At 37.5% G+C, this 27031-nt stretch overlaps 1 protein-coding gene across 1 annotated transcript in view; it reads right to left on the bottom strand.

Moving 5' to 3' along the window:
* LOC116163318 (soluble guanylate cyclase 89Da-like) overlaps positions 1–25640 on the bottom strand; it is a gene marked incomplete at its 5' end in the record, with an annotated part of 47588 nt that extends 21948 nt beyond the window's left edge. Inside the window, 1 exon segment of the mRNA XM_031477201.1 lies at positions 25533–25640. Within this exon segment, the coding sequence (XP_031333061.1) occupies positions 25533–25640 (108 nt within the window).
* Between the last annotated feature and the right edge of the window lie 1391 nt (positions 25641–27031).

The following is a 27031-nucleotide window of genomic DNA, read 5'->3' as shown; positions in this document are numbered from 1 at the left end:
TACATCAGAAACGTATTAAGGGATGAAATACGAGTTGCTTTTGTTACATAGTAGCAAACTGTTCATTTTGGACTATTATATATTTGTATTTAAAGCAACTTATAATAAACATCAATTCATCTTTTGTACAATTCGGGTGTCCCTTCAGCGTTTTCTTTCTTGTGACCATGCTTTATTGTAATACTCCTATCTTGCGGACACTCGTGGCTACGCTTCGCGTCGCCACTCGTGCCACAAGATAGTCGTATTACAATAGATCGCATTGTAACACTTGTCTTTCAATATACTATTGTGAAGCGTGCGTGTTAGGAAAGCAACATAAGTTGCCCTTCAAATCAGCTGTTAAACGAGTATCAAAACCAGGCGAATTAATTTACAGTGATGTGTGCGGACCTATGCCGGAACAGTCAATTTCAGGAGCTAGGTACTTTATTCTATTCAAAGACGGATGTACAAGTTTTCGAGTCGTAAATTTCATTAAGCATAAAAGTGACGCATTGGACTGTTTTAAAAACTTTCACGCGGTAGTTTCGAATAAATTCGGTCAATCAATCAAAGTGTTACATGTGGACAACGGTACCGAATTTTGTAACATGGAATTTAAACATTATCTTACAGGTCAAGGTATAGAGTTAGAAAAAACAGCCGTTTATACTCCTCAACAAAATGGCCGAAGCGAGCGTGAAATGCGCACTATTATGGAAAGTGCAAGGTCAATGTTGTATGCAAGAAATGTAAACAAAACGTTATGGGCAGAAGCGGTGAACTGCGCGGTTTATCTACTCAATCGAAGTGGAAATACACAAGTTGAAAACATCACACCATACTAAGCATGGACATGGACATGAATGTGATATTCAACGAAGAAGAAACGACAGGGAAGGAAGATGGGGACGACCTACGACAACAAGTACGTATCTTAGATGAAAGCGCAGATCATGATAATGGAGGCCCCGGAGGGAGGCGAAAGGAAAGTGGAGAAGTCATTCAAGAGAGTGACCCCGACTCCAGTATCATAATAATAGAGGATGAAGAAGATGATCTAACTGGTCCTTACAACTTACGATCTCGTAGAAATATAAAAGCTCCAAATAAGTACGAGGTTAACTTTTCGGAAGTCCACATTCCAGAAACTTACGAAGAGGCAATGAGTAGTCGTGAGAAGATTGAATGGGAGGAAGCGATCAAAGACGAGTTGAGTGCCCTACGAAAAAACAACGTATGGAGAGTTACTAAATTGCCCGAAAATCAACAATGTATAAACGCGAGATGGGTATTTCGAATCAAGTATGACAACAACGGAAAAATCACCAGATACCGAGCAAGATTATGTGCCAAAGGTTATTCGCAACGAGACGGAATCGATTTTCAAGATACGTTTTCACCAACCACAAGGTTTGAATCAATTCGAATGCTATTAGCATTGACGGTGAAATACAACTGGGAAATAATCCAATTCGATGTGAAGACTGCATTTTTATATGGGGAATTACACGAAGACATATATATTTCAGCTCCACCCGGAATCAACGTTCCACCCGGTCACTGTCTTAAATTAGAGAAATCATTGTACAGTCTGAAGCAATCAGCTCGATGCTGGAATAAAACTTTCGATAGTTTTCTCAAATCTTTTGGTTTTCGTTCTTCTAATGCAGACACATGTGTGTACACAACTATAATTCATAACGAGAGAATTGTTTTAGCCCTATACGTGGACGACGGTCTGATATTTGCGAAAAACAAGACAACCCTTGCAGACATCGTGGACAAATTAAAACAAAACTTTGAAATAACTTATGACGAAGTCCATAACTTTGTAGGAATGGAAAACGAATGGCTCAATCTTTATACACCAGAAAAATTACATTACACAGATGGTAAAACGATTCGGATTCGAAAATGCCCGTTTGTGCAATACACCTGCGGAACCTGGTGCACTCGTGAAGTTTGAAACGGGAGAATCAAAAGGGACGTTTCCCTACCGTGAAGCTGTGGGATGTCTCATGTTCGTCGCTTTGGTGACTCGTCCCGACATCATGTATGCTGTGGCCGTAGCAAGCAGATATCTAGACAAGCACACCACTGTTCATTGCAAAGCGGTAAAATACTTAAGTTCAACTTCAGATTACGGTATCTCTTATGAGATATGCGACACCAAGGAATTGGTTGGTTATTCTGATTCCGATTATGCCGGCGATGTTGAAACAAGGCGATCCACATCGGGATATGTCTTCAAACTATATAATGGTTCGATTTCTTGGTCCAGTCAACGTCAGAGAACTGTTTCCTTATCTACAACAGAAGCCGAATTCATAGCATCATGCCATGCTTCTAAAGAGGCAATTTGGTTGAGGCAGCTACTCAAGGATATTGGAGAAGAAGTCGGCAGTCCCACCGTTATATACGTCGACAATCAATCTGCAATCAAGTTGATCAAGAATCCAGAATATCACAAAAGGACGAAGCACATCGACGTCAAGTACAATTTTGTAAAGCAAGCTTATGTTGAAGAAATAATTAATTTTTGTTATGTTCCTACAGATATTCAAATTGCAGACATTTTAACAAAGCCATTAACTTTAAATATTTTTAGTAAATTGAGATATTTGTTGGGGATCATTTCTGTGTAAAATATTTTTCTTTCGTCAGTCGATAAGATTTTGAATTTTTTTGTTTGTTTGAGAAGATAATGAATTTTTGCTTTTGTTAATTTCAAAGTTGATATTGTTCATGCATCTTTTGATGGTATTTTATTTTTTTGTAGTGTCCTCAAGCACTTAATTAGAGGGGGTGTTATGATTTGAAATTGGCGCGCTTGAGGAAAGAAGGAAGGGTGTGTGTGCGCACGAATAAAATATGCAGAGTCTTGTTTGAGTTGCTTATGAAGTAAGACTGATTTTTGTTGTATGTGTTATTCCTCGTGCTTTAATTAAATCTCTATTTACACTATTACATTATTAATGAGTGTTTTACTTATAACCACAATAATTACAACCCCTTAAATCCCGTTATTTTCTAACGAAATAATCACGCGCCAGTGAAATGCCGGAAATGTCAACTCAGTTCGCACATGATCGGTATTCTCCACTTGCACCTCTGCTCTGTTGCACCGTGACTCCCTTCGGTGACTCCGCGCTGTGCAATCGCGCTAGAATTTGAATTTGCGTTGAACTGTATTATAAGGGAAAGGGGTAAATCTACGAGTAAAAAATATACTCGTGGACCCACTTAGATTGCACCGTTTCGTAAAATTTTTTACGCGTAGTCAGCAGGAAACGTGGAAATAAACAAAACAAACACGTGCACGTTGGCGCGTTAAAGCAAATCCAAATTCAAGCGCTTGCGGTCGGACGTTGTTGAGGGATTAATTTTAAATGTAAGTGTATAGGATAAAAAATATTGTGTGCACCACGGCACGAAAGTTGTTTTCCGGGCCTCAGGAAGTGGCCAGCCTCGGCTGCGCCTCGCCTGGCCATATCTTCCTTCGCCCCGGAAAACAACCACTTTCCCGCCTTGGTACACAAAGTACTATTACTGGCTCTAGGAGATGACAGGCTCGCCTGACGGCTCGCCAGTCAACTTCTCCTATCGCCAGTAAAAACTCACTTACCTGGCTAATAATGTAAAATACTATTACGTGCATATTGAACTTGGTATACAAAAAATCAGTAGTAGTTCGATCTAAACGCATTTTAGGTAACAATCGAGAATTTGTCCACTCAGATGAATTATTATGTTTTTTGAAGTCATACTAAAAGTAGAGATTTAAAATATGCTCTTCGATTGATTGATAAATAGGACGGACACCACTCCACAAGTAAGTATAAATTTTCAATTCCTAAGAGAACAACCAATCAGGGGTTGCGCAATTATGAGCTAGGTTAATTATCTTTTATTTTCTTGATGTTAACGTAATTAGGTGGCGGCAGTGGCGTAAGTTAAGATATAATATTCGTAGATAAGTACTAATACTTTTGTTTACAAAAGCGAGTAACATCCTCGGATTGCTCATTATGGTCCCATTACAACCGGAAATTAAATTCAATAGCTTGCACGACATGGAAATTTCGATCAAGCAGTTGACTTTTGAGGATTTCATTCATCAAACGATTACAGCTGTGGCCTATTTTTAGTTTACATATTCCAAAGATGCACACTATTATGTATAGGTACATCAGATACTTTTATAGTTATTGGGAAGGATGTACTCGTTATTTCCATCTATAAGTGAATAGAGTGAAACCTATATACATTTCTAGGAGAAACACACTTAGGCTACACTAGATAGGCAGTTCTTTGGTCTTATTAAGTTTATACACTATATTAGGTATATTTACAAAAGATATCCTCGATTTATTTTTGGAGAATCCTTCTAAGATCTTTTCAATATTTTGTTAAGCTTAACCAGACTATATATTCGCAAACGTGTACCTAGCCAAATCCGCTTTTGTAACGTTCTTGTAGCTACTTTACAGACTATGTGATATAAATATTAATTACACAGTGTATCATAGATACCGAGAGCACCTACACTATAAACCCATCTTGCTTAATGCCGCGTGATTGCATAAACCACGGTAGAAAGCTAGAGATCCCTTGATTTAAATTTATCACGTACCTTACTTAGTATGAAAATGGGATTGGTGTGTTTATGTTCGTAAAATGAAATATGTCTGCTGAAGAACTGAAACCCTAGGGAGTTGTACATATTTGGTAAGACATAAATCTTATTTATGTACATACAGAAAATAAGGGTCTATATTTGCTTCGTATTTATAATGGTAATTTATTGTAAGGGACCCCTTCGCTAAAAATGTCAAAAACTGAAAGAATGTGCAATCGTTAGGTTAGCCTTCTAGAGTACCTAATCAGTACATCAGTATCTGTTGGTTATTCATATTTCCATCTCTGTGTGTCTGCAGCATTTCGTCGAAGGTAAGACGTTAAAAATACACATTTGCAAATTATTGAGGGTTTTACAAGAATTGAATGGAATACCGTATATTTTTGTATGATTATATCACTGGTGCCACAATTGCTCCCGTAGTAGGCAGGCTGATACGATTGAAGCTGGAATAATTTTAGCAATAATACAAACTTTCTGATTAAAGTTAATAACAGGTGCAGACCGTGAGCAACATGCAGCAACGAGCTGAATCAGTTGTTAAGTATTATATAAGAACCGAATGTGACCAGATTTCTGAAACTCAGAATGGCTCAGTGGTAGAGCATTGGGTTATAAATCCGGATGTCGGGTGTTCGAACCTGGGCATCGATTCCCGAAGTTAGTCGATATGCTCCGTGATGTGCATGTGATGTGACCGGCTGCCATGACGTCATGATCGTATACGATAGGGATAAGTTCAAGTTTAGCTGCATTCCCGAATCGTGGACAAACTTTATGCGCTAACCAATCACAGACAAGAATTGAACTGTCATTTGTCAGTTTTGTATTTAGTTTTGTTTTTGCATTATGGATACTGCTATTAATAACCAGAAAATCCTCGAACAATTCCATGTTTTATTTCACAGAAAATATGTGAATTTATAGGTTAGGGCACTGAATAACCTCTATAGCAAAAACAGCTGCAAGATCCGTCCTGTAGCTGCAACTGCGCATGACTTTCACGCAACGAGTGGTCAAGACCAGTCGTTGCGTTCGATCAACTTATCGCTCGATATGATAGGTTAGAGAATGCAGTGACATTCACGTTCACATCAAGGTCAGTCGATGTGAACAAAGCACATCTTCGGGAATCGACGCCCTGGGTTGAGGTGAATTTTTCATCTGTGGCGGAGATGGAAATTTCCTTAGACCAGTTCCCAGCATTCTACCGGCTACTCCGAATTAGGTTTTCCTGCAGTTTTCCTAATTCGTAAGGTAAATACCGGAGTAGTATAGACCAACTTAAGACCTTCTGCAGAGGCACCTCTAAATAGCATTATGCGGGCCACTCTGTAATTAGGGATAAAATTAAAAATTAAAACTGTTTTTCATATAGTTTATTCATTGACCATGTTACATGTAAACTATTTTCAATTGTATACGACGGAAATTGGCTCACACTTCGTTATTTTAAGTGGAATGCTGTAGTTAAATTCTTTTTTATAGTCTACTTCAATAATTTTGGAGTAAGTTCACATTCGGTTCTTATATACGTTTTTTCAGATATCTACAGGGTGTTCCCAAAACGATGTAAATACTAATTCTCTGGTTTATTTTATGACTAAAAGTTCATATAAACATATGTCAGCAAACGCTTTGTTACCGATTCAAAGGGTTTTATAATTTCCCCGTACACACAAATTAAACATTTAGCTTATCAACATATGCAAACCCAAGGTATAATTTCAAATACGACCTGTCAAGACTAATAAAAACAAGAGATTATCCAAATAAAGCCGGAGCCTGCTGGGTATTTTAAAAATTTCGCTTCCAGTTAGCTAACTACACAATATACCCAAACTTGATTTATATTTATTTCTCGATAACAGTTGCAAAAACGAAAAAAAGACCAAAAGTTTCCAAACAAATCAAACAAGTATAAATTGTGCACCCGAGCACATCGCAGACGCTGGACGACGTTCTCTCGTTGCGTTGTGTGGTAGCAAGGTGGAGAATTACAGTTCGCCCGATCTTCGACAAAAAGTAAATTCAATCTTGCCTTTTTCCCACCAATGTAAGACGCTGCGCGGTATCATGTGTTAAGTCCAAAATGGTATGGAATTGAAAAAAAACGGACGAGTGGAAACTTAGCAGTAAATCACAATGACACAGCAACCAACACCCGACAACTTATTGAAATTGATTTTATATGTGGTTTCAGTTGAGTTGAAGTGCTGAATTGTGTATCAAGACGTCAGCATAAACCGGCTAGGATCGTCAAAGAAACGCCGATATATAATCGCGTAGTTCATGCGTCATTTCACGAAGTTGTGGGCTTTTGTACCTTTCAACCCCCTCCCCCCCACCCCTCCAAATCGAAAAATGGTTTTTTTTCAAGGTTCACACCTCAACAACATATTATTAAGAAATTACTGTACTGCATCACCTTTTGTAGGGCAAAAATACCTACTAACTAGATAGTGCAGCGGAGAGCCGGCGCTAACTCGCTTATTTGAGGTAGTTTTTTTTTTCGGAGTAGAAAGAATTGGGACCCACACCATTTTGTTCAGAAATGTTTGAACCTTCAGAATCTCGCTTTACGACATTTTCCCGTGGTCCTGACAAAAGTTATAGGCCGCTAAAGTTGAAATTTACTCATTTTCGCGCGCGCGACTAGACCACCGAAAGTATTTATTTTCTCAGCAACTAAGCGATATACATCAATGATTCCTTTTGTAAAATGAAAGTACATTTATATCAGAATCTAAAGCATTCAATTTACCTACCTTGTTATGCACAGTTTTTAGAAAAATGACAGTCAACTTCCAAAATTCGTGTAGCAGATGAAAAGTGCGCACTTTGATCTCTCATAACTTTTTATTTCACGATATCGATTTCCAATATTTATAGCTCATTCGATGCTCCAAAGCATTGTGATTATTTTATTTTCTATAACATTACCGTGAATTTTTCATAATAAAAAAGTTACGGTCATTTAAGTAAAAACCTACCGACCTCGCCGAGTCGGTAATCGCGAGTGAGACGGAGAGGGAAGGATAGTCAGCAGCGTTCGCTAAACAAGGAGCGATGCGTAAGAGATTTTCTTTACTAAGAAATTTCTCTCCGAATACCAAAACTAGCTATTTAGGCCGTTTAGTTTACAAATGCATTCCGCCGAGCTGCATTGTAAAATCTCAAACAATTCATTAACTCCATGTATCTCAGTTCTTTGGTGAAATATATAGGTACAAATAGGAACCTTTCCTTTTGGGGGTTACTCCACATTAGGTATCTCTTGTGCTGTGCTGTTAGTATATTGCAAGATCAGCAGTAACAACGGTATGATTTTGTCCCAAAGATTCAGGCTTGTTTTTTGATTTCACTAGACGATCGTTAGGATGGTATTGTAGCTCGCTGGTGGAGAATTCAAAAACGGCATAGGTATATTATATTGAATGGTAGATACCGGAACTTACTTAGGAGGATTATCAGCAGGTACTTAGGCTGTTAAAGTCAGTTATCTGGTCGTTATCTAGTGATAGGTAAACCTGGTGGTCAATCATTTCTAGACATGCCGTCTGCATGATCTCGAATTTAAACTTAACTTAAATAATTTAAATATGTAGTCATCTCAATAGTTTCAAAACTTTTATGAGTTTATTTTTTCCCCCCGGTTCTTTTGAAATGTGTTAAATTCAACTTTCAACTTTTAATGTAATAATTCAACCCTCCGGTTGGTTGTCTTAACTTAACAAGGCTTGATAATAATTCGTTTTGAAACTTAGGACAACCTTTCCGGTTTAACCACCCTTCAGGTTTTTTCACTTGGCCAGTTAATAATTAAAAAACAACATGTTCGTCTTATTCGTCTTCAACGTTTGTAACTTACCGTTTTCCTGTTAAATTTCACATCGCCTGATGAGGGCAGTACGCCGAGGCTATAGTCGCTTTTATTTTTAAAAACTTCAACGAATAAAAACTATATGGGGAAGGTTTAGAGAGTTTTGATCACACAATATATTTCAACCCCCATTTCGAGGAACGATGGATCCAAACACCAAAAAAAAAATCCATGTATTCGTTTAGGAGCCACCCTCAAAAAAGTGGTAAAGTTTCTTTTTTTCTCAGCAACAGTTACAGAGACTGGTGGTAAGTCTTTGAATAGGTTTTGCTATATGCCTTTTCCGGTTTTGCAAATAATTTTTCAAAATTCCTACCGCAAAAGGACACACCCCTCAATAGGGGTGCGAAAAAATGTTCATTTCGACGAAATTTGGTATCTGGTGGTTTTTGAATCTGAAATTAGTTTTTGAAAATTCGAAAAAAATAATTCCACTGCAATTCTTGGCCGGACAACGAAAATTGACAAAATTCCACGAAGTTTGTTGTCTAGGTACATACTTACGGAACAAAATTATTGAACAGTTTTTCTTAAGGTCATTTTTCAAACAAAAGTTACACTCATTTGCAAATTGGTCTTTCGGGTCAGAAAATGTTCTCCGACAGTGGCATAACAAGTACAGTAAACGTCATTATTACATGTTCTGCTAAGGGTGTCTACCTACATTTCACAAAAATTTGTCAAATAAAAAATAGTTATTTACGTTATAAGTCCGGTAGGTTACTTGTAACAGTACGAGTTAGACATTATGGACGAGGCGACGTCAGGAGCCGAGTCAAGAATGTCTTAAACGAGTACTGTTACAAGTACTACCGGACGTATATCGTAACGTATTTTTTTCACTACTAGCGTCTGATGACATGATTATTAACCTTTTTTCCACTTGTAAAGTAGGCTTTCTCGGCATTTGTTCAAAGTGGTTAATAATTTTTTATTATTAACTAGTAGTCAATAATGAGAACTGTCACGCTGTCACTTTTAGAAAACACAACCCGAAATTTCGCTCAATGAACGTTTAGACAAGTTCTCTAAAACGAATAATTGCCACCATTCGCAATTTCCAGAGAAATTACATACCTAAAATTATCACATTTTGAAAAAATTCGAACGAAATTACTCTTTGAAAAATCTCAATGACAGAACAAAATACGGCCTGTTTGACTTGTACTTCCACGTACTTGATTGACATGTTAAATTAAGAAACAAACAATTCTGTCCAACCGTTAACTCTCTTATCAATATAATATGTTAATTTAGAGGATTTCAAGTGCTAGTAGTGAAAAAAATAGTATATATACCACGGTAGAGAAGTCTATTATTGCCTTCGCCCCTTACACCCCTCGGCGCAAGCGCCTCGAGATGTAATCTTGGTGCTCAGGCAATAATAGTGGACTTCTCTACCTTGATATATAATGTACTATTATTTCATACTGTAAGTCTGTTAATTATTTCATTTCAAAGATTACAAAATTTCATTATATTGTAAAAATCGCATTACCTTGTTTCTGTGGCAACGGCCGTTGCTATAGTTTATAGTTTGTTGACATTGAATTTTTTCACTTATAATTGCACAAGAGGTTTGTATTTTACCGAGTAAATTTGGGTTGTTTAGGTAATAAAAATCTGTTGCCTAGTAATTAGACGAGAAAAACTGTCAACTAATAAAAATGCGACACCGCAGGTGGAGCATTTTTAGGTTGACAGTTTTTCGATCCAATTGCTAAAAGGAAACAGATTTGAATTGCCACAACCCAAATTTACTCGGTTTAAATACAAACCTCGAGTGTAATTCGGCAGGACAATTTAACGAACAAGAAATTCACCAAATTAATCAATTATTGACAGACGTCAAACTAGTCATATGGGAAAGGGTAATGCGATAATTGGTTCGAAAATGAATAAGTGAAAAAACCACTAGTGCATTTGTCGCTGGAAAAGTTGCAGGTAACTTTTGCCGCTGTCAAAGTGACAATTTCACTGCGGCTTATGCGATCTTTTATACATGAGTTGAATTGTCACTGAAAAATGGACGCTATAAACGTTGTGGGATGTTCCATTGTTTCCGATACAATCCTGTCGAAATCTCATGAAGCAACCGAAAAGTTGGGTCCTAAGAAATCGCCCGCAAGGTATGAAAAAGAGTACTAAGTGTTTTGCCAATTGAGGTACGAACATGGGGCGACATAAGTAGAGGAAAACGTCATGTTGGCATACTGTTTGGATGCAGTAAGTTTTTGAATTGAGATTTTTTGCCTGGGTTTCGGTGTTAAAGCGTCATGGGGCATGAAAAAGCTCATCGACGGCAGAAAAATACATCGAAGGCTCGGTAGAAGGAAAAGATTGCCCGTATGATACAACTGATACAAGGCGGCGAAAATTTCATTGAAGTTCTACAGCAGAAGGAATCAAACATTACTAACTCGACATCCAGTAATAACCCAGGCGTTAGTGTTGAGGGCAATACAAATTGTTTCATTACAATCAATGTTAATGTTTGAAATAAAGAATTACAGTCAAATTTATGTTGGGGTTTTCAATTAATTGTGTGAAGATGTCAAATTTGATGTATACAAATAACAGTCCGGTAAGTGTTGCTTAGCGACACTTACCGGCTCTGATGCTGTAATAACTCACCTACCGGACTCAAAATGATAGTGTAATCAAACATCTACCGGACAGTATGAAATAATGATAATTTTATCACAGCGAGCAACTTCGACATCAATGAGGAAACAGTCACAGAATAAGAATAAGTAGGGCATATTCTGTGGAAACAGACGAAAAAAATTCAACGCACAGTCTTTTTTCAAAAGCGAGATACATCGACAGAAGAAATCCAAGTTCCTCGTTTACCTATCACTAGATAACGACCAGATAACTGACTTTAACAGCCTAAGTACCTGCTGATAATCCTCCTAAGTAAGTTCCGGTATCTACCATTCAATATAATATACCTATGCCGTTTTTGAATTCTCCACCAGCGAGCTACAATACCATCCTAACCATCGAACTTGCCTTACATGGAAAAAATTTAAAAAGAAATTGTACGATTATCTACAACATACAAGAATTTTTTATATCTTCCAATATTTAATTGTTTGTTTGTTTAACTGTTCGTTTGTTTAATTAATGTTATATTGACTTGTTCCATACAAATGTTATTTGTCGAAGGAATTAAATAAAAATGAATGAATGAATGAATGAATCGTCTAGTGAAATCAAAAAAACAAGCCTGAATCTTTGGGACAAAATCATACCGTTGTTACTGCTGATCTTGCAATATACAGCACAGCACAAGAGATACCTAATGTGGAGTAACCCCCAAAATTTACAGAGAAAGGTACCTATTTGTACCTATATATTTCACCAAAGAACTGAGATACATGGAGTTAATGAATTGTTTGAGATTTTACAATGCAGCTCGGCGGAATGCATTTGTAAACTAAACGGCCTAAATAGCTAGTTTTGGTATTCGGAGAGAAATTTCTTAGTAAAGTAAAATCTCTTACGCATCGCTCCTTGTTTAGCGAACGCTGCTGACTATCCTTCCCTCTCCGTCTCACTCGCGATTACCGACTCGGCGAGGTCGGTAGGTTTTTACTTAAATGACCGTAACTTTTTTATTATGAAAAATTCACGGTAATGTTATAGAAAATAAAATAATCACAATGCTTTGGAGCATCGAATGAGCTATAAATATTGGAAATCGATATCGTGAAATAAAAAGTTATGAGAGTTCAAAGTGCGCACTTTTCATCTGCTACACGAATTTTGGAAGTTGACGGTCATTTTTCTAAAAACTGTGCATAACAAGGTAGGTAAATATGAATGCTTTAGATTCTGCTATAAATGTACTTTCATTTTACAAAAGGAATTATTGATGTATATCGCTTAGTTGCTGAGAAAATAAATACTTTCGGTGGTCTAGTCGCGCGCGCGAAAATGAGTAAATTTCAACTTTAGCGGCCTATAACTTTTGTCAGGACCACGGGAAAATGTCGTAAAGCGAGATTCTGAAGGTTCAAACATTTCTGAACAAAATGGTGTGGGTCCCAATTCTTTCTACTCCGAAAAAATTTTTTGAACGATTTCGCGGCTCTCTCCGCTGCACTAAGACTAAGAAGTCAATGCTAATGGTGTGGAGTGTGAGTAATATCCACTTTATGTCCATCTGCAAATTATGACTAATTCACACATGCATTGATCAACTTTGGCTAATTATTACATTAATCATCTACCTGTACACATTTCAATTAAACCGCTCTCTGACTAATATATGTATGTCCATCATTTTTTGTTACTTGGCGTTAGTTCAATTTAGACGCGATAACTGCAACTAGATGAATGGCCCTAACGAAGTTACAAAACTATTTAATAATTTGAAATGAATGTCAAACCCTTATATCGCTTTATTCTGAAGTAAGTGTTCACTCAGTTCCCATGGGCCATGTATGGCTAACTGAAAGTACCTAAACATTGTTTCAAGTAGGTATAGGTATTTCATCTCCACTTAAACTAATGCTAATCCGTCAAGCAATTATGCGAGTTCTTTTCTATCGATCTTTTTCCAAAAGCCCGCCCTGACTTTCTTAATTGTCACTGTAGTATTTTTGATCGTTACTCATTTAGCGCGAAAACGAAACACTGTAAAGTACGAGTACAAAATGGGCACAGTTGCTATTGTTCGAATTGCCTTACAGATTTACAATTTAGCTTCATACCTACACCGATTCGTTTCTGGAGTGTGATCCTAATAAGAGCAATTTTATCGTGTCTTGTAGTGTTAAGGTGGCGTATACAATGAAAAATTAGAAATTTGTTTCCACAACAATTGCCATCTGGGTACAAATTTTTGGTTGAAAACATTCATTCAAATATAATTATAATGTTCAGACATTTGCATGAAACAAAAATTATTTAGGTAATTCCGGTACTTTCGCCGTTATTTAGGAAATAAGTTGTTAAAAAACTCCCATATACAATATATATCTTTCGTTATGATCATACACTGATAATAATTTTTTATCAATTCATTCACAAGCTTAAACCTTCAGCTTTTGCAAACGCCACCTTAAACAAACTGGCTTGTCTGGTAATGAAGCCTCAAACAAACCACTAGCAAAGCACGGCAGCACAAATTCGGATATGTACCATCAAATTGACCAAATGATGTCTACATCTGAGGTGTGAATTTTACGGAAACTACACTGTACGAATAATGATTAGGGCAAAACTTAAATTTTGTGCTGCTGTGGTACTTTTTTTAGGACTTCACGGCTGTATGCAAAAAAATTGCATGTTCGCATCTAAAATTTTTAAATTCAAACTGCGACGAATCCTTAGTTCTAATATAAAAATAAAGGGAAAAGACAGACCTAATTAAATCAAATTAATCTCAAATCAATTTATTCAAGGGCTTCGCTTTTAACTGGAATTAAAGCTCTTGAAAATCAAGTACTTTTGCACTTAACATTGATCTTGGAAGTATTAAACAGAAACGAATTCATTTCCACTTATTTATTTAAACGAAAGTTAACAATGAAGCTTGAAATCTAATTAACAAAACTTCAATAACTATTTAAGTTGTTGGAGAACTCAATTTGTTTAGACCCCGCACACTTACCTATGTCGCATTAAAACTTGAAGTCCGCTATCTAATTATTTTGGGCTGCTCAAGGGCAATTTACAATAGAATGTTAAATTAACCTACTCATGTCTGTATGAAAAGGATATTCTTATTCTTATGTTTAATCTGAAAACGCTCAATACATTAAGATTAATGTATACGACAGAAATACATTATATTTAAGTATGATGCTCCGGTCCCGACCCACACATGGCAGTAAATGCGTAATTATTCGTCTATAACTTCCACTTCTTCCAAATCGAGAGTATAAGATCAGGCTCTGGAGAATTTGAACAACTCCTCGACATTTTGCGCACGCCTAGTTTTCGGGTAGAAAATTTTTCCGTTTATCAATCCCCAACCTCATTATAAAGGATCCTGTTTATTTCCTTTCCATTCTGGTACATTCGGAGGCTGTGGAACTTAGAGCAGCTGATGTTGGAGGTAATGTCTCCAGCTTTACGAACAACGTGTTCGCAAAAACCTTTTACGAAGATAATTTCGTCCTCTGATCTCTGATCTAAACTTTGAGTTAGTTTTTCCTTACAAGTTGTTATTAGCTCCTTCTCTCCGACTGATTTAATGTGTTGTGCAGCTTTTTGATTCAGGAATACCTCTGCTTGATTTTTAGCGCATTTTTACAAAAATTTAAAAAATGCGCTATTGTAGCACCTTTATCGGCCCGTCTGTCCGTCCGTCCATCCGCTGGGACACTAATAGTTCTTTATCTTAAGAGCTAGTGTTCTACTTTCGCTATTTGGTTCGTTATGATGTCGAGGCTTGCGCCAAGGAAGGAATTTTTCTGCGTTTATTGCTAAAAAGGTTATTGTAAAAAAACCAAACAAGTTAAAAAGTCATTATGCAAACATAATGATGAATGATGACATAATGATGAAACATAATATGACGAGAGCATATTTTCCTCCTAATTTTATTAATGCTAGGACCTGGAAAAAATACCGGTAGGCACGGGATCATTACCCCATTCTCTTTCAAATGAGCCGGCTGTCGTCGAAGTTTCTACAGTTTAATGAAAAATAGTGGAGCGTATACAAATACAAACAAATTTTGAAATGGTCATTAATTTTACTTCGATCGTTTATAATTTTGTATTGCTGTCTGCCGTGTATCTGTTGGTCTGTCCGTCTGTTCCTATGTCTATCTGTATACAAGTGAACACCTTATTGAACAAGTAAAGCAGTACAAAGTACTATATGACACCAGGTGAATTTAGATTCAGAAAATTCATTAGATAAATTAAATTCACCATGGCTTCTCCTTTTTTCCATGTACTAAGGAAATTGGAATGGTAGTATATACTCCAAAAAAGAACAAAATTGGTTTCTAGCAAAAATAACAAGGCAACCAAATGCGCTGTTGCTAATGCTTATAAAATGATTCGATGGCCACACTTTGCACTTGTGGTACTGCGCGCTGGGCTTTCCGATTATTCTGTTGAGATTATTTTAGTTTAGTTAAAGTGTGCGTGTGCTAGTCAGTTAGTATTAATGTCATGTCAATTTACAATTTTTCAATTACAAAATTAATTTTACACATCGGTATTCGTTAATTCAATAGGTTATGTAGCCCAGTTCACGAGGATAATTTCGGTACTTCGTGCGAATGGTGTGTACAAAAATATAATTGTAAATTAGTGCGTGCAAGCAGTCTTGTTTGTCGAAGTGTTTAGAATCGTGTGGTACAAACACAAAGGATTGTGCACGGTTTCGGGAAGACATTCGGTGGCAAATAAGTAAGTGCATTTCGTTTTATTTTCGTGTGAACGTTTGGAAATCTTACGGCATTTTGTGCGATTTTTAGAAAGAATATTCTAGAACGAAAAAACGCGAGGTAGTGCACAGTACGTACGGACAGTAAGCTGAAAAACACGGAGAGTTCGTTGTTTTTGTTTCGAGAAAGTGTCATTGCACTTGTACTGTCAGTCGAGAAAAGAACAATTTCGTCGTGATTTCATCATCGTATGAAAGTGGACAATCGGTTCTTTGAGACACAGTGAATTCGGGAGAAACAAAATGGAGAGCGATCGAGTTAACATTGAAAAACTGGAAGGCGGAAGCAACTGGCTGACGTGGAAATTTCAAATGCGTCAAGTGCTAGAAGCTAGTGAACTATTCGACGTGGTAGATGGTACTGATTCCCCACCGTCAAATAGGGATGAAAATTATAGGACGGCTATCGTGGCGTGGAAGAAGAACGATGCCAAAGCGAGACGTGCAATTTCAACGGCGTGCAAGAAACAGCCATTGCTGCAAATTATGAATTGTGATACGGCAAATTCGATGTGGACGACGCTGAAAAGTACATACGAGCAGACATCGAAGTCAAATGTTTTATTTTTGCAACAAAAATATTACAGTTTCACAAAGGAGCCGGGCGATGATATTGCAACGTGTATTTCGAAACTCATGGAGATTGTGCAGCAATTGAAGGATCAAAAGGAGAATATTTCCGATATGATGGTTATGACAAAAATTTTGATGGCTTTGCCAGCAGAATATAACCATTTCCACAGTGCTTGGGAATCGACGAGTGCGGAAAATCAAACCATGTCAAATTTGCGTGCGCGATTAATGGCGGAGGAGCTTCGATTAAAATTGCAAGCAAAAAGCATGACAGTGCATTGGCAGATGCATTTGTGTGTCATGGCACAACATTAACTGAAGACAAAGACTCTTGGGTGTTGGATTCAGGGGCCAGTGACCACATGTGTCATCGACGTGAGTGGTTTTACAATTTTGTGGAGACATCGTCACATATAATAATTGGAAATGGCGAAAAGATCATGGCTCAAGGAAGAGGCGACATCAATCTTCTTGCGTTTGATGGTAATCAATGGATTCCCAGACGGATGGTAGATGTGTTGTATGTACCGGAAATTCACGTGAATTTATTTTCGTCTGGAAAGGCCATGGATCGTGGTTATCAATTACAGTCGGATAACTTTGCAAATTGCTGAAAAATGGAAACATTTTTGCAGTGGGAGTTCGACGCGAAAGGTTGTTTCAAATGCTATTCAAATGTGAGACAACATCTGAAGTCGATAGAGCCATTGCAAATGTGGCTGTTAAGAAAATTTCGCTTCGTGCATGGCATGAACGTATGGGACATCAAAACGTCGCACATGTGAAGAAATTTCTACAAAGCAACGATATTGATTTTGTAGACGAAGATTTTGCGTGCGTCTATGGAAAGCATCATCGAGGAAGCTACAAACTTCGTGAGGAAAAATCAAAGAAATGCGGGGAAATCATTTATGCGGATGTTTGTGGACCAATGCAAACGAATTCGATTGGTGGTTCGAAATATTTTTTACTTCTTAAAGATGATTTTTCACATTATCGTTTTGTATATTTTCTGAAGCAAAAATTGGAGGTAGCAGCAAAGGTTAAGGAAGCGGTGATACGAATGCAACAAGAGAACGGACACAAGGTGGGCTATTTTCGATCAGACAACGGGACTGAGTTTGTTAATGCGGAGTTGAAGAAATTTTTCAACGATTCTGGTATTGTACATCAACGAACTGTACCGTACACGCCGGAGCAGAATGGCTGCGTCGAACGCGATAATCGGACGATCGTGAAGTCAGCGCGGACGATGATTCATTCAAAGCAAATGGATTACAAATTCTGGGCGGAGGCTGTAAATTTTGCAGTATATGTGCTGAATCGAACTGGAACGAGCACTGTTTCGGAAAAATCACCGTATGAATTGTGGTACGATAAGAAGGCGAAAATCGAGCATTTACGAATCTTCGGGTCTGAGGTTTTCGTACACATTCCAAAGGAAAAGCGACAGAAGCTGGATCCAAAAGCAGTCAAGTGTATATTTGTCGGATTCGACAATTATTCGAAATTATATCGAGTGTGGAATCCGATGACGAACAAAATCAAGGTAGCTCGTGACGTGATTTTTCTTTTGGAAGAAATCAATGGCCACACTTGACATCAATAACGAGAAAGGGGCAGATAAAAAAGCTAACGTGATGGATGATGAATTGGACGCTGATGATGCAGAAATGATACCGGAACAACCAACCAATCATGGTGCAGTATGCGATATCGATAGAGGAAATATTATCGAACGACGTCTGTGCGATCGAAGCAACTTTGTACCAGCAGAGCGGTTAACGTATTTCGCATCAACAGATCGTGTTGCCATGTTGGCAATTGACGAAGAGCCAAGAACGTACGAACAAGCCATTCATTCGAGCGATCACATATAGTGGGAGCAGGCAATGAACGAAGAGTACGATTCGCTCATCAAAAATCGCACATGGAATTTGGTTAATCCACCGAAGGAACAAAAGGTGATTGATAATCGTTGGGTTTTCAAATTGAAGCGGAATTCAGATGGGAGCATTGACCGCTATAAAGCGCGGTTGGTAGCGAGGGGATTAACGCAAGAATATGGTATCGATTATCAAGAGACGTTTAGCCCGGTGGTCAAATTTACATCAATTCGGGTGATTTTGGCACTGGCAGCGTCAAAACGAATGAAATTACAACAGTTTGATATAAAGACAGCATTTTTGAATGGAGATTTGGAAGAAACCGTTTACATGAATCAACCAATCGGTTACGACGATGGCAGCGGACGAGTATGCAAGCTATCCAAGAGTTTGTATGGCTTAAAATAGGCGTCACGCTGCTGGAACAAAAAGTTTACGGAGTTCATTAAAAAATTCAATTTTGTGACCAGTAAATTGGACCCGTGCGTGTTCGTGCACAATGGAGAAAAAGGTATGATATTGCTGGCTATTTACGTCGACGATGGCTTGATTGCAGCAGAAAACAAAAATGCAATTTTGCCGGTAATTGAACACCTGCGAAGAAAATTCGACGTCAAAGTGTTCGAAGTGAGATCATTTTTGGGTTTTGAAATTGAACAGCAAACGGACGATTCAATTCACGTAAATCAACAGGCGTATGCACATAAGGTACTTAATCGTTTCGGCATGGCAGACTGTAATGCTGTGGCGACACCATCGGATAGTGCACAAAATCTTGGAGATTTTTATGCAGACGAAGAAACGATTTTTCCGTATCGTGAGGCAGTTGGTAGTTTGATGTACTTAGGAGTGGCCACACGACCAGACATCAGTTTTGCTGTTGGTAATGCAAGCCGACATCTTGAAAAACCGGCAGTGGCACACGTGAATGCGGTAAAACGCATCTTAAAATACATCAAAGGAACAATACATATGGGCATTCGATTTGAAAGTGGCACCAATTTGAATCTGTGTGGTTACAGCGACGCAGATTATGCGGGAGACATCGAAACCAGGCGATCTACATCTGGGTATGTTTTTATGCTTGGTAACAGTATTATTAGTTGGGGTTCGGAGCGTCAAAAATCAGTGGCGCTGTCAACAACTGAATCCGAGTACATGGCGGCGGCGTATGCGATAAAGGAATTGATATGGTTGTATCGATTGTTATCCGAACTATTGCCGGTCGTTTTGGACAAACCGATTTTTCTTATGGATAATCAAAGCGCAATTCGACTTATTAAGAATCCGGAATTCCATAAGAGAACAAAACATATCGATGTACGATATTATTCCATTCGAGAGGAGTACGATGATGGAACTTTCGATTTGAAATATGTGGCAACGGACGAACAGGCAGCCGACATAATGACGAAGGCTTTACCGAAGAATAAGCATCAATATTTTCGTACATTGATAGGCCTTATGCCAAAGGAATGATTTTTATTGGCTTAGGTTTAGCAACTTGTAACTAAAAGTGGGAGTGTTGAGATTATTTTAGTTTAGTTAAAGTGTGCGTGTGCTAGTCAATCAGTATTAATGTAATGTCAATTTATGTTTTTCAATTACAAAATTAATTTTACACATCGATATTCGTTAATTCAATATATTCACATACCTTTTTGAGGTTTCCGCGTTAAATATACTTTCATTGTACAGGGTGGTTCAAAAATGCGGCTGACCATTGGGATTTCCGTAACGGTGAGAGATACAGTGTAGGTTAAATAGGGTCAAAATTGCACACAAATAACAGCTCGTGTACAAGGACCCGGGAAGTTTTTGCAAGATAATGAAATCAATATAGTGAGACTGACAAAAGCTGGTTATCCCGATGCACTTCAGAGTGTGTTGGAACAAATTTCCACCAAACAATTCGTTGCTGGATACTGACTATCAGCAGGTAGTGATATAGTCTCGTCGGAAGTCAATGCTAGAAACTTTAACCGCTAGAAATTGAAGTCACGAAACCATCAACGCATTAGTCACACCCAAAAGTGCGGACGCGATGGAAAAAAACCGAGTTCCAGACCACGATACTGATATTGAAAAAGATAGAAAATCTAGAAAACCATAGAAAGAACCGCCCTCGATGTTGGGGCTGTGGGGAACTGGGGCACATACAAAAAGTCCCAGGAATCCAGACTTACTGATCTACTGATTCATCGGAAAACTAAGCAAGAGTGATGAGAGCCAATCGTCGATCCGTATCCGCAAGCCCCGAGTTAAGACTGCCACGTCACTCTGTGCCGGATCCCAGAGTGTAATTATTGATGAGCATACCAATAAGTACGCTGGTTGATATAGGTGCCACCATCATTAGATCCCAGCTATTCAACCGGACGCGACTTATAAATACTAAATGCCGTTCATGTACTGTGACTGGAGATATGGTGACATATTGACCAATTTTCATTGTTCATATCACTATCGGGAAGACTATTACGCATCGTGCGCTGGTATTGAGGAAAATATCATCTTAGGGAGGGACATAATGGGCACCTACGGTTTGAACTTTATTTCAAACAGGGAGTATTGAAACTGGAAGATGAAAATTTCGTGTGGCATCAGTAAAAGGGCACCTCAGTACAGGCAGTAAGCAAGAAGTACCGGTTAGACTGATGAATGTTAGTTCTTACGACGTGAAACTGAAGAAAGGAACCACTACTGTTTGGAAACTGGCAAGCGAGTCGTCAATACAACGCGTACGAGTGTTTCAACCAGATTCGAGAAGATCCCTGAAAAGTTGCCTGCCCTGATAGCGGAAACATGTGAAAGAATGGACACCGAACAGAAAGCATCCGTTACCTGTTGATTTAAATGAAAGGGCCAAATGTCGATGCAAAATTGTTAGAAACAAAATAAATACTGACAATTGTCAACCTATCTGACAAACACCCAGAAGACTGCCTTTCGTTAAGAGGGAAGAGGTGGAGAAGATTGTCCGAGATGCGAAGGGGGAAAATGTGATTAAAGATCCGGATTTTGTGTGGATTATCGTCAGCTCAACAGCGTGACTAAGAAAGACAGGTATTCGGTACCGCAAATTAGCGACACTCTTGCTGGATCAAGAATATGCATAACGTTAGATTTAAAAAGTGACTATTGCCAAGTGGAGTATAAGCTCCAGAAGATAAGGAAAAGGACAGCCTTTACCCTTGGATCAGGATTATGGCAAATCTCCGCCATGCTGTTCGGATTATGCAATGCGCCAGCCATTTTTGAGCGACTAGTGGGATCGGTTCTTAATGGATTATCCTGGATGACTTGTCTGATTTATTTGGATGATATTGTTGGCAAAGCTTTCCAGGATTCACATTAAGAACCTTGAAGACGTATTCCACCGACCCAAAGAGGCCAACTCAACGTTGAATCCCAAAAAGTTGAATAGGGAATATGCATGTACTTTTTAAAATTTTTAATCGCTTTTTTAAATCGTTTTTACAATGTAAAAAGTGTAAACACTGTTAGAACAATTCAATTAACTTGTAAAATAATATTTAAAACGTAAACTTTATATTATTCGATGTGTTTGAACCATTGAAATAAAAGACTAAGGATGGAGCTTATGTCTTATTAGCTAGGATCCTATTAGGCTTCTCAATATGGTGGACGTTCATACGTGCAGGGACGTACACACATTTAATATATTTAATTTTGTGGCGGATAGTACTGATATTACATAGATTTTACTATACAGGGTGTCAATTTTAAAACTTGCAGTCGGCCATATTTTCCAAACTTAAGAAGATACCTATTGAAAACCGCGCAACACCGTGTCAAGGGTATCGAGGGGGAACCAGAATGACATTATGAGTGGCAACCCCCCACCCCCCTTAACCCCCCAGTTCCCCTCTTTAAAAATCTTAAATGGCAACCCCATACTTGTGACACATCGTTAGAAAGCTACTGAAAAATGCTTTCAAGTGGAACCAATAAAATCCATATTCATTAAAACAATTTAACAAAAATTTAATAATTAACAAAACCAGGTGTCAAATTCTTGACAGAATAGCTTCCTAGCTGAAACCAAAAATTGCCAACATATGTACGTACATACAGACGGAAAGAATAAGAAAGGTGCATTTTTTACGCATGCATTTTGTTTGCTTTTATTAGAGGGACCTACCATCCAAATTTCGTTAAAATTGCTCCATAAATAAGAAAGTTGGATGTTGCACATGCGCAACACTATTTTTTGCGCATGCATTTTGTTAGCTTTTATTAAAAGGACCTACCATCTAAATTTCGTTTTAATTGTTCCATAAATAAGAAAATTGCATTTCTGCGCATGCGCAACACGATTTTTGCGCATGAATTTTGTTTGCTTTTATTAAAAGGACCTACCATCTAAATTTCGTTAAAATTGTTCCATAAATAAGAAAGTTGCATTTCTGCGCATGCGCAACACGATTTTTGCGCATGCATTTTGTTTTCTTTTATTAGGAGGACCTACCATCCAAATTTCGTTTTAATTGTTCCATAAATAAGAAAATTGCATTTTTGCGCATGAATTTTGTTTGCTTTTATTAAAGGGACTTACCATAGAAATTTCGTTTAAATTGCTTCAGAAACAAGATCGTTGCGTTTTGCACATTATGCAACACAATTTTTTGACTTTGACAATTTTTTTCTCCGTTTTTTGATAATATAACCCGGCCCAATTTTTTGTAGGTTGTACACAGGAAAATAAAGTCTTCCAAATAATAGAATAAAAATTTTAGGTTGCTATTTGAAAAAAAAAGTTCGATGCCGTTACGGCGCTCCAAAATTTTTTTTCAAAAATCCGGCCCGTTATTTTTCTGTTCGGTATGCCTAAACATATATACAAAATTTCAACAAAATCCGTCGAGCCGTTTTCTCAGAAAATTGCCAACAAACGTACGTACGTACGTACGTACGTACATACAGACGGAAAAAAATTTTATTCTTTAAAAGTTGCTTAAAATGGTCTAAAACGTCGACATGTGATGAAATTTTGAAATGTTCAAAAAACGGCTATCGCAATAGCTACCTAGCACATGCTAGGAAGCTAAAAAAACTATATGTTGACATTGAAGGATTTTGACAAATTGGCCAAGAACTTCAACCTGGGCTGCTTCATTAAGCAATCTTGGTTGCTTTTTTTATTGACTTACAGACTTACAGTACAGCTGAACGTGTGGAAATAATATTTATTTATGGCTCCGAAAATCTATCATCTTTTAGAACAGCCAGAACGTTTAATGAGAGACATCTCAGGAGAATGTAAGCCATGGCTATGTTCAAAATTTGGTCGCTAAATTCGAAGAAACGAGATCTGTTATCAATAAAAGAAACAAAGCAACCAAGATTACTTAATGAAGCAGTTCAGGTTGAAGTTCTTGACCAATTTGCCATAAATCACTCAATGTCAACATATAGTTTTTTTTTGTTAATTATTAAATTTTTGTTAAATTGTCTTAATGAATATGGACTTTATTGGTTCCACACGAAAGCATTTTTCAGTAGCTTTCCAACGATGTGTCACAAGTATGGGGTTGCCATTTAAGATTTTTAAAGAGGGGAACTGGGGGGTTAAGGGGGGTGCCACTCATAACGTCATTCGGTTCCCCTCAATACCCCTGAAACGATTTTCAATATCTTCTTCAGTTTGGAAAATATGGCCGACAGCAATTTTTAAAACTGGCACCCCGTATAGACAGATCCATCACTTCTTATAAACGAAATCCAGCTATCTCGTCATTCCCTGTTTAAAGGAAATCTGAAAAGTAGATGTATTTCAAATTGTTGTTTTAGCTTTTGACTTTCTTATATTACACGATTTACAGCTAATGTTTCACTTTACGGTAAATGTCAATTAATTGTCAAAGTCGGCCATATTGAGAAGCCAATTGGATTGGATTGGATCCCAATAAGCGTACTTTATGTAGGTACCCCTTCTTCCTTAGTCTTTTATTTCAATGGTTTGAACGCCGCCACATTTTCAGCGGGCCTTGAATGACGTCACAAGTCACCATCAGTATTTGTTTAGTTTTAGTGCTGAGTTTTTATACAGATTATCAGTTGTAACATAGCTATTCAGACAATGGAAAAAGCTAAAAAACCATTTTATAGGTATTGTCTTGTACCAAAGTGCAAAAACGCTGTTAGAAATACCTATTATATTTGGTTCCATACCTATCTGTATATGTGACATACCTATGTAAGTTTGGATGTTGGTGGGAGTATATTAGTGTCGTATAAATTGAAATACGGGGAAGATTTGCCTCAATATGTTACCATTTTGTGTACGACTGAAGTGTCTGATTTGTTGTAAAAGTATTGTAGTAAATTATGTATGTATGAAAATACAGAATAACCTCAAAAGGTTTACAAATCACGTTTCCCTTTCAACGCTCCTTTTCTTATCATGTTCCAGGACATAATGAATCTACTACGGGATAAATTTGTCGTACAACACTCATTATAAAAATTGAGATAAATAGCGTTTGTCAGTAAGAATGAGATGAAGACGGAAAAATAATGAGACGGGCGGATTGTTGTATAGGAGCCATTACTAGTTAGGCATCTTTTGCAAGAATTTTAAACAGTCACTGCAGTAAAAAGAAAACGATTCAGAAGTAGGCAGTTCACAGTACCTATTGTATTTGTATGGGAAGATGCGCGAATTAAGTTTTTCGATATATTATGATCCTCTCCAAAAGCATTATAATAATTGAATAACTTTTTAACGTGCTGGTGTCATCGGTGCGAAAACAAGTTTTCTGTATAAAAATATATAGGTATCGCAGAACTTCTTCAATCAAATCAAAGTTCCATACAGTGCAGTATAAAATTAATAAAAGCTACGAAGAAGCATTAGAATAACGTAACTTTGTGATTACCTAACTGGTTATCAATTATATTATCTATATTGCGAACTGAAAGTGATTGCATTACTTACATATCGTCACGATAACTGTAACGGTTTCTGGTTATACCAAGTCTAATCAATACTTTAATAAAAAGTCTTCCATGCCTTTTATTTGCTGTGCTAAGTTTATAACAGCTCTAAACTAGCAATGAACTGGGATGTAGCAATAAAACTTTTCATATCAACGTTATAAAAAAGAATATATTAAAATTGACTTACTTCGAATTATGCTGCCATCCAGCTAGCACCATTTCTCGACTTAATCCGTGCAAGTTAAGATCGTTTAGAAATAGACCTCGTTCTGGAAGTTCATCTAGGTCGTTTAGTCTGAAACAAATTAGGGTACCCGTGAAACAAACTTTAAAACTTTTGTATAGCTGTAATCCACTGTGGGGGTGGAACAATTCATTTTTAGTAATTTAAATATGGGCAATCACTTATTGTGGACTACTCCAATTTATCATTCTTCTGTTACAGCGTAATTTTTCTTAACTAAATTAGGTTCTTGTGTTGGCTATACATTTCGGCAATCTTTAGAAGACATTTAGAAACGCGAACGTATCGTCCCCACAAAATGACGGATAATCATAGCCAGACATAAATCATTTTATGTTTCAAGTGCATTTATCTTAAAAAGAAAATCGAGAGACAACAGCCGCAAACTGAAAACAGAACATAAATTATGTTGCGTCTTTTACACCGCATAAAACCCCTCGGTATTATTATTATAGAACTTAAATATTATCATGTGCGGCGATTTAAACATAAATAATATGAATAAAAATCGAGCTTTCATATTATTAGAAGACGTAATCGACGCACATAATTTATCAATCCATAACGTTGACGTCCCGACACGAATTTCAACAAGGCTAGGCCAAACCCCATCAAGTAGCATAGACTATTTGATCACGAACTTGGAACTGCACAAAGTAAAGTTTGATGTCGAAGATCTTGGCTATTCCGATCATATGGTTCTACTACGGAAGTGCAAATTGATGGCCACATAGAGCAAACACACCAGACCACCATACATAAACGATATTTCAACGGCCTCGGAATCTTCGAATTTCTTAAACTTTTTACAACGAAAAACCCACCGCATGCTGCTGACACAACCTCATGGGCTTTCGATCGATTTTGGGAACACTTCTTGTGGTGTTTCAATACCGCTTTTCCCTAAAACCACCACCAAAATCAAGACTCCACGACCCCGAAAATTAAAATTCAGTACCGAATTAAACAAAAAACTGAACAGAGTTAAGATGTTAAACTTCTTGAGAAAAACTACACAAGAAAGCTGGCTGGAGCAGCTTTATACAACTGAAAGAAGAAATACACGCATACAAATTCGAAACGAAAAGGTAATCCACTATTCGACCCAAATAGAACGATCGAGCAATAAACCCAAAACATTATGGTTACTGGTGAACTCCGTACTCAACCGAAGTGCGAAAGGGTCTAAATCAGTAACTTACGAAGGCAGATCTATTACACGAAATGATGAATTATGTCATGTATTTGCAGAATTCTTCGAACGTGTAATTCCACGTAAACTGGAAGAACATTTTGGACAACGTGCATCTCAAGCATGCTCCACGTCCGCCAATGTTCCAGAGAGCATGTACCTGAAACCTGTTACATCCTCAGATATATGCTGCATCATAGATGTCCTACAAACAAAAAAGGCAACAGGTTATGATGAAGTACCGGCAAAA

Source organism: Photinus pyralis, unplaced genomic scaffold (genome assembly GCF_008802855.1).
Source record: "Photinus pyralis isolate 1611_PpyrPB1 unplaced genomic scaffold, Ppyr1.3 Ppyr1.4_LG2, whole genome shotgun sequence".
Classification (NCBI taxonomy): domain Eukaryota; kingdom Metazoa; phylum Arthropoda; class Insecta; order Coleoptera; family Lampyridae; genus Photinus; species Photinus pyralis.
This window is presented reverse-complemented; position numbering and strand designations above follow the sequence as displayed.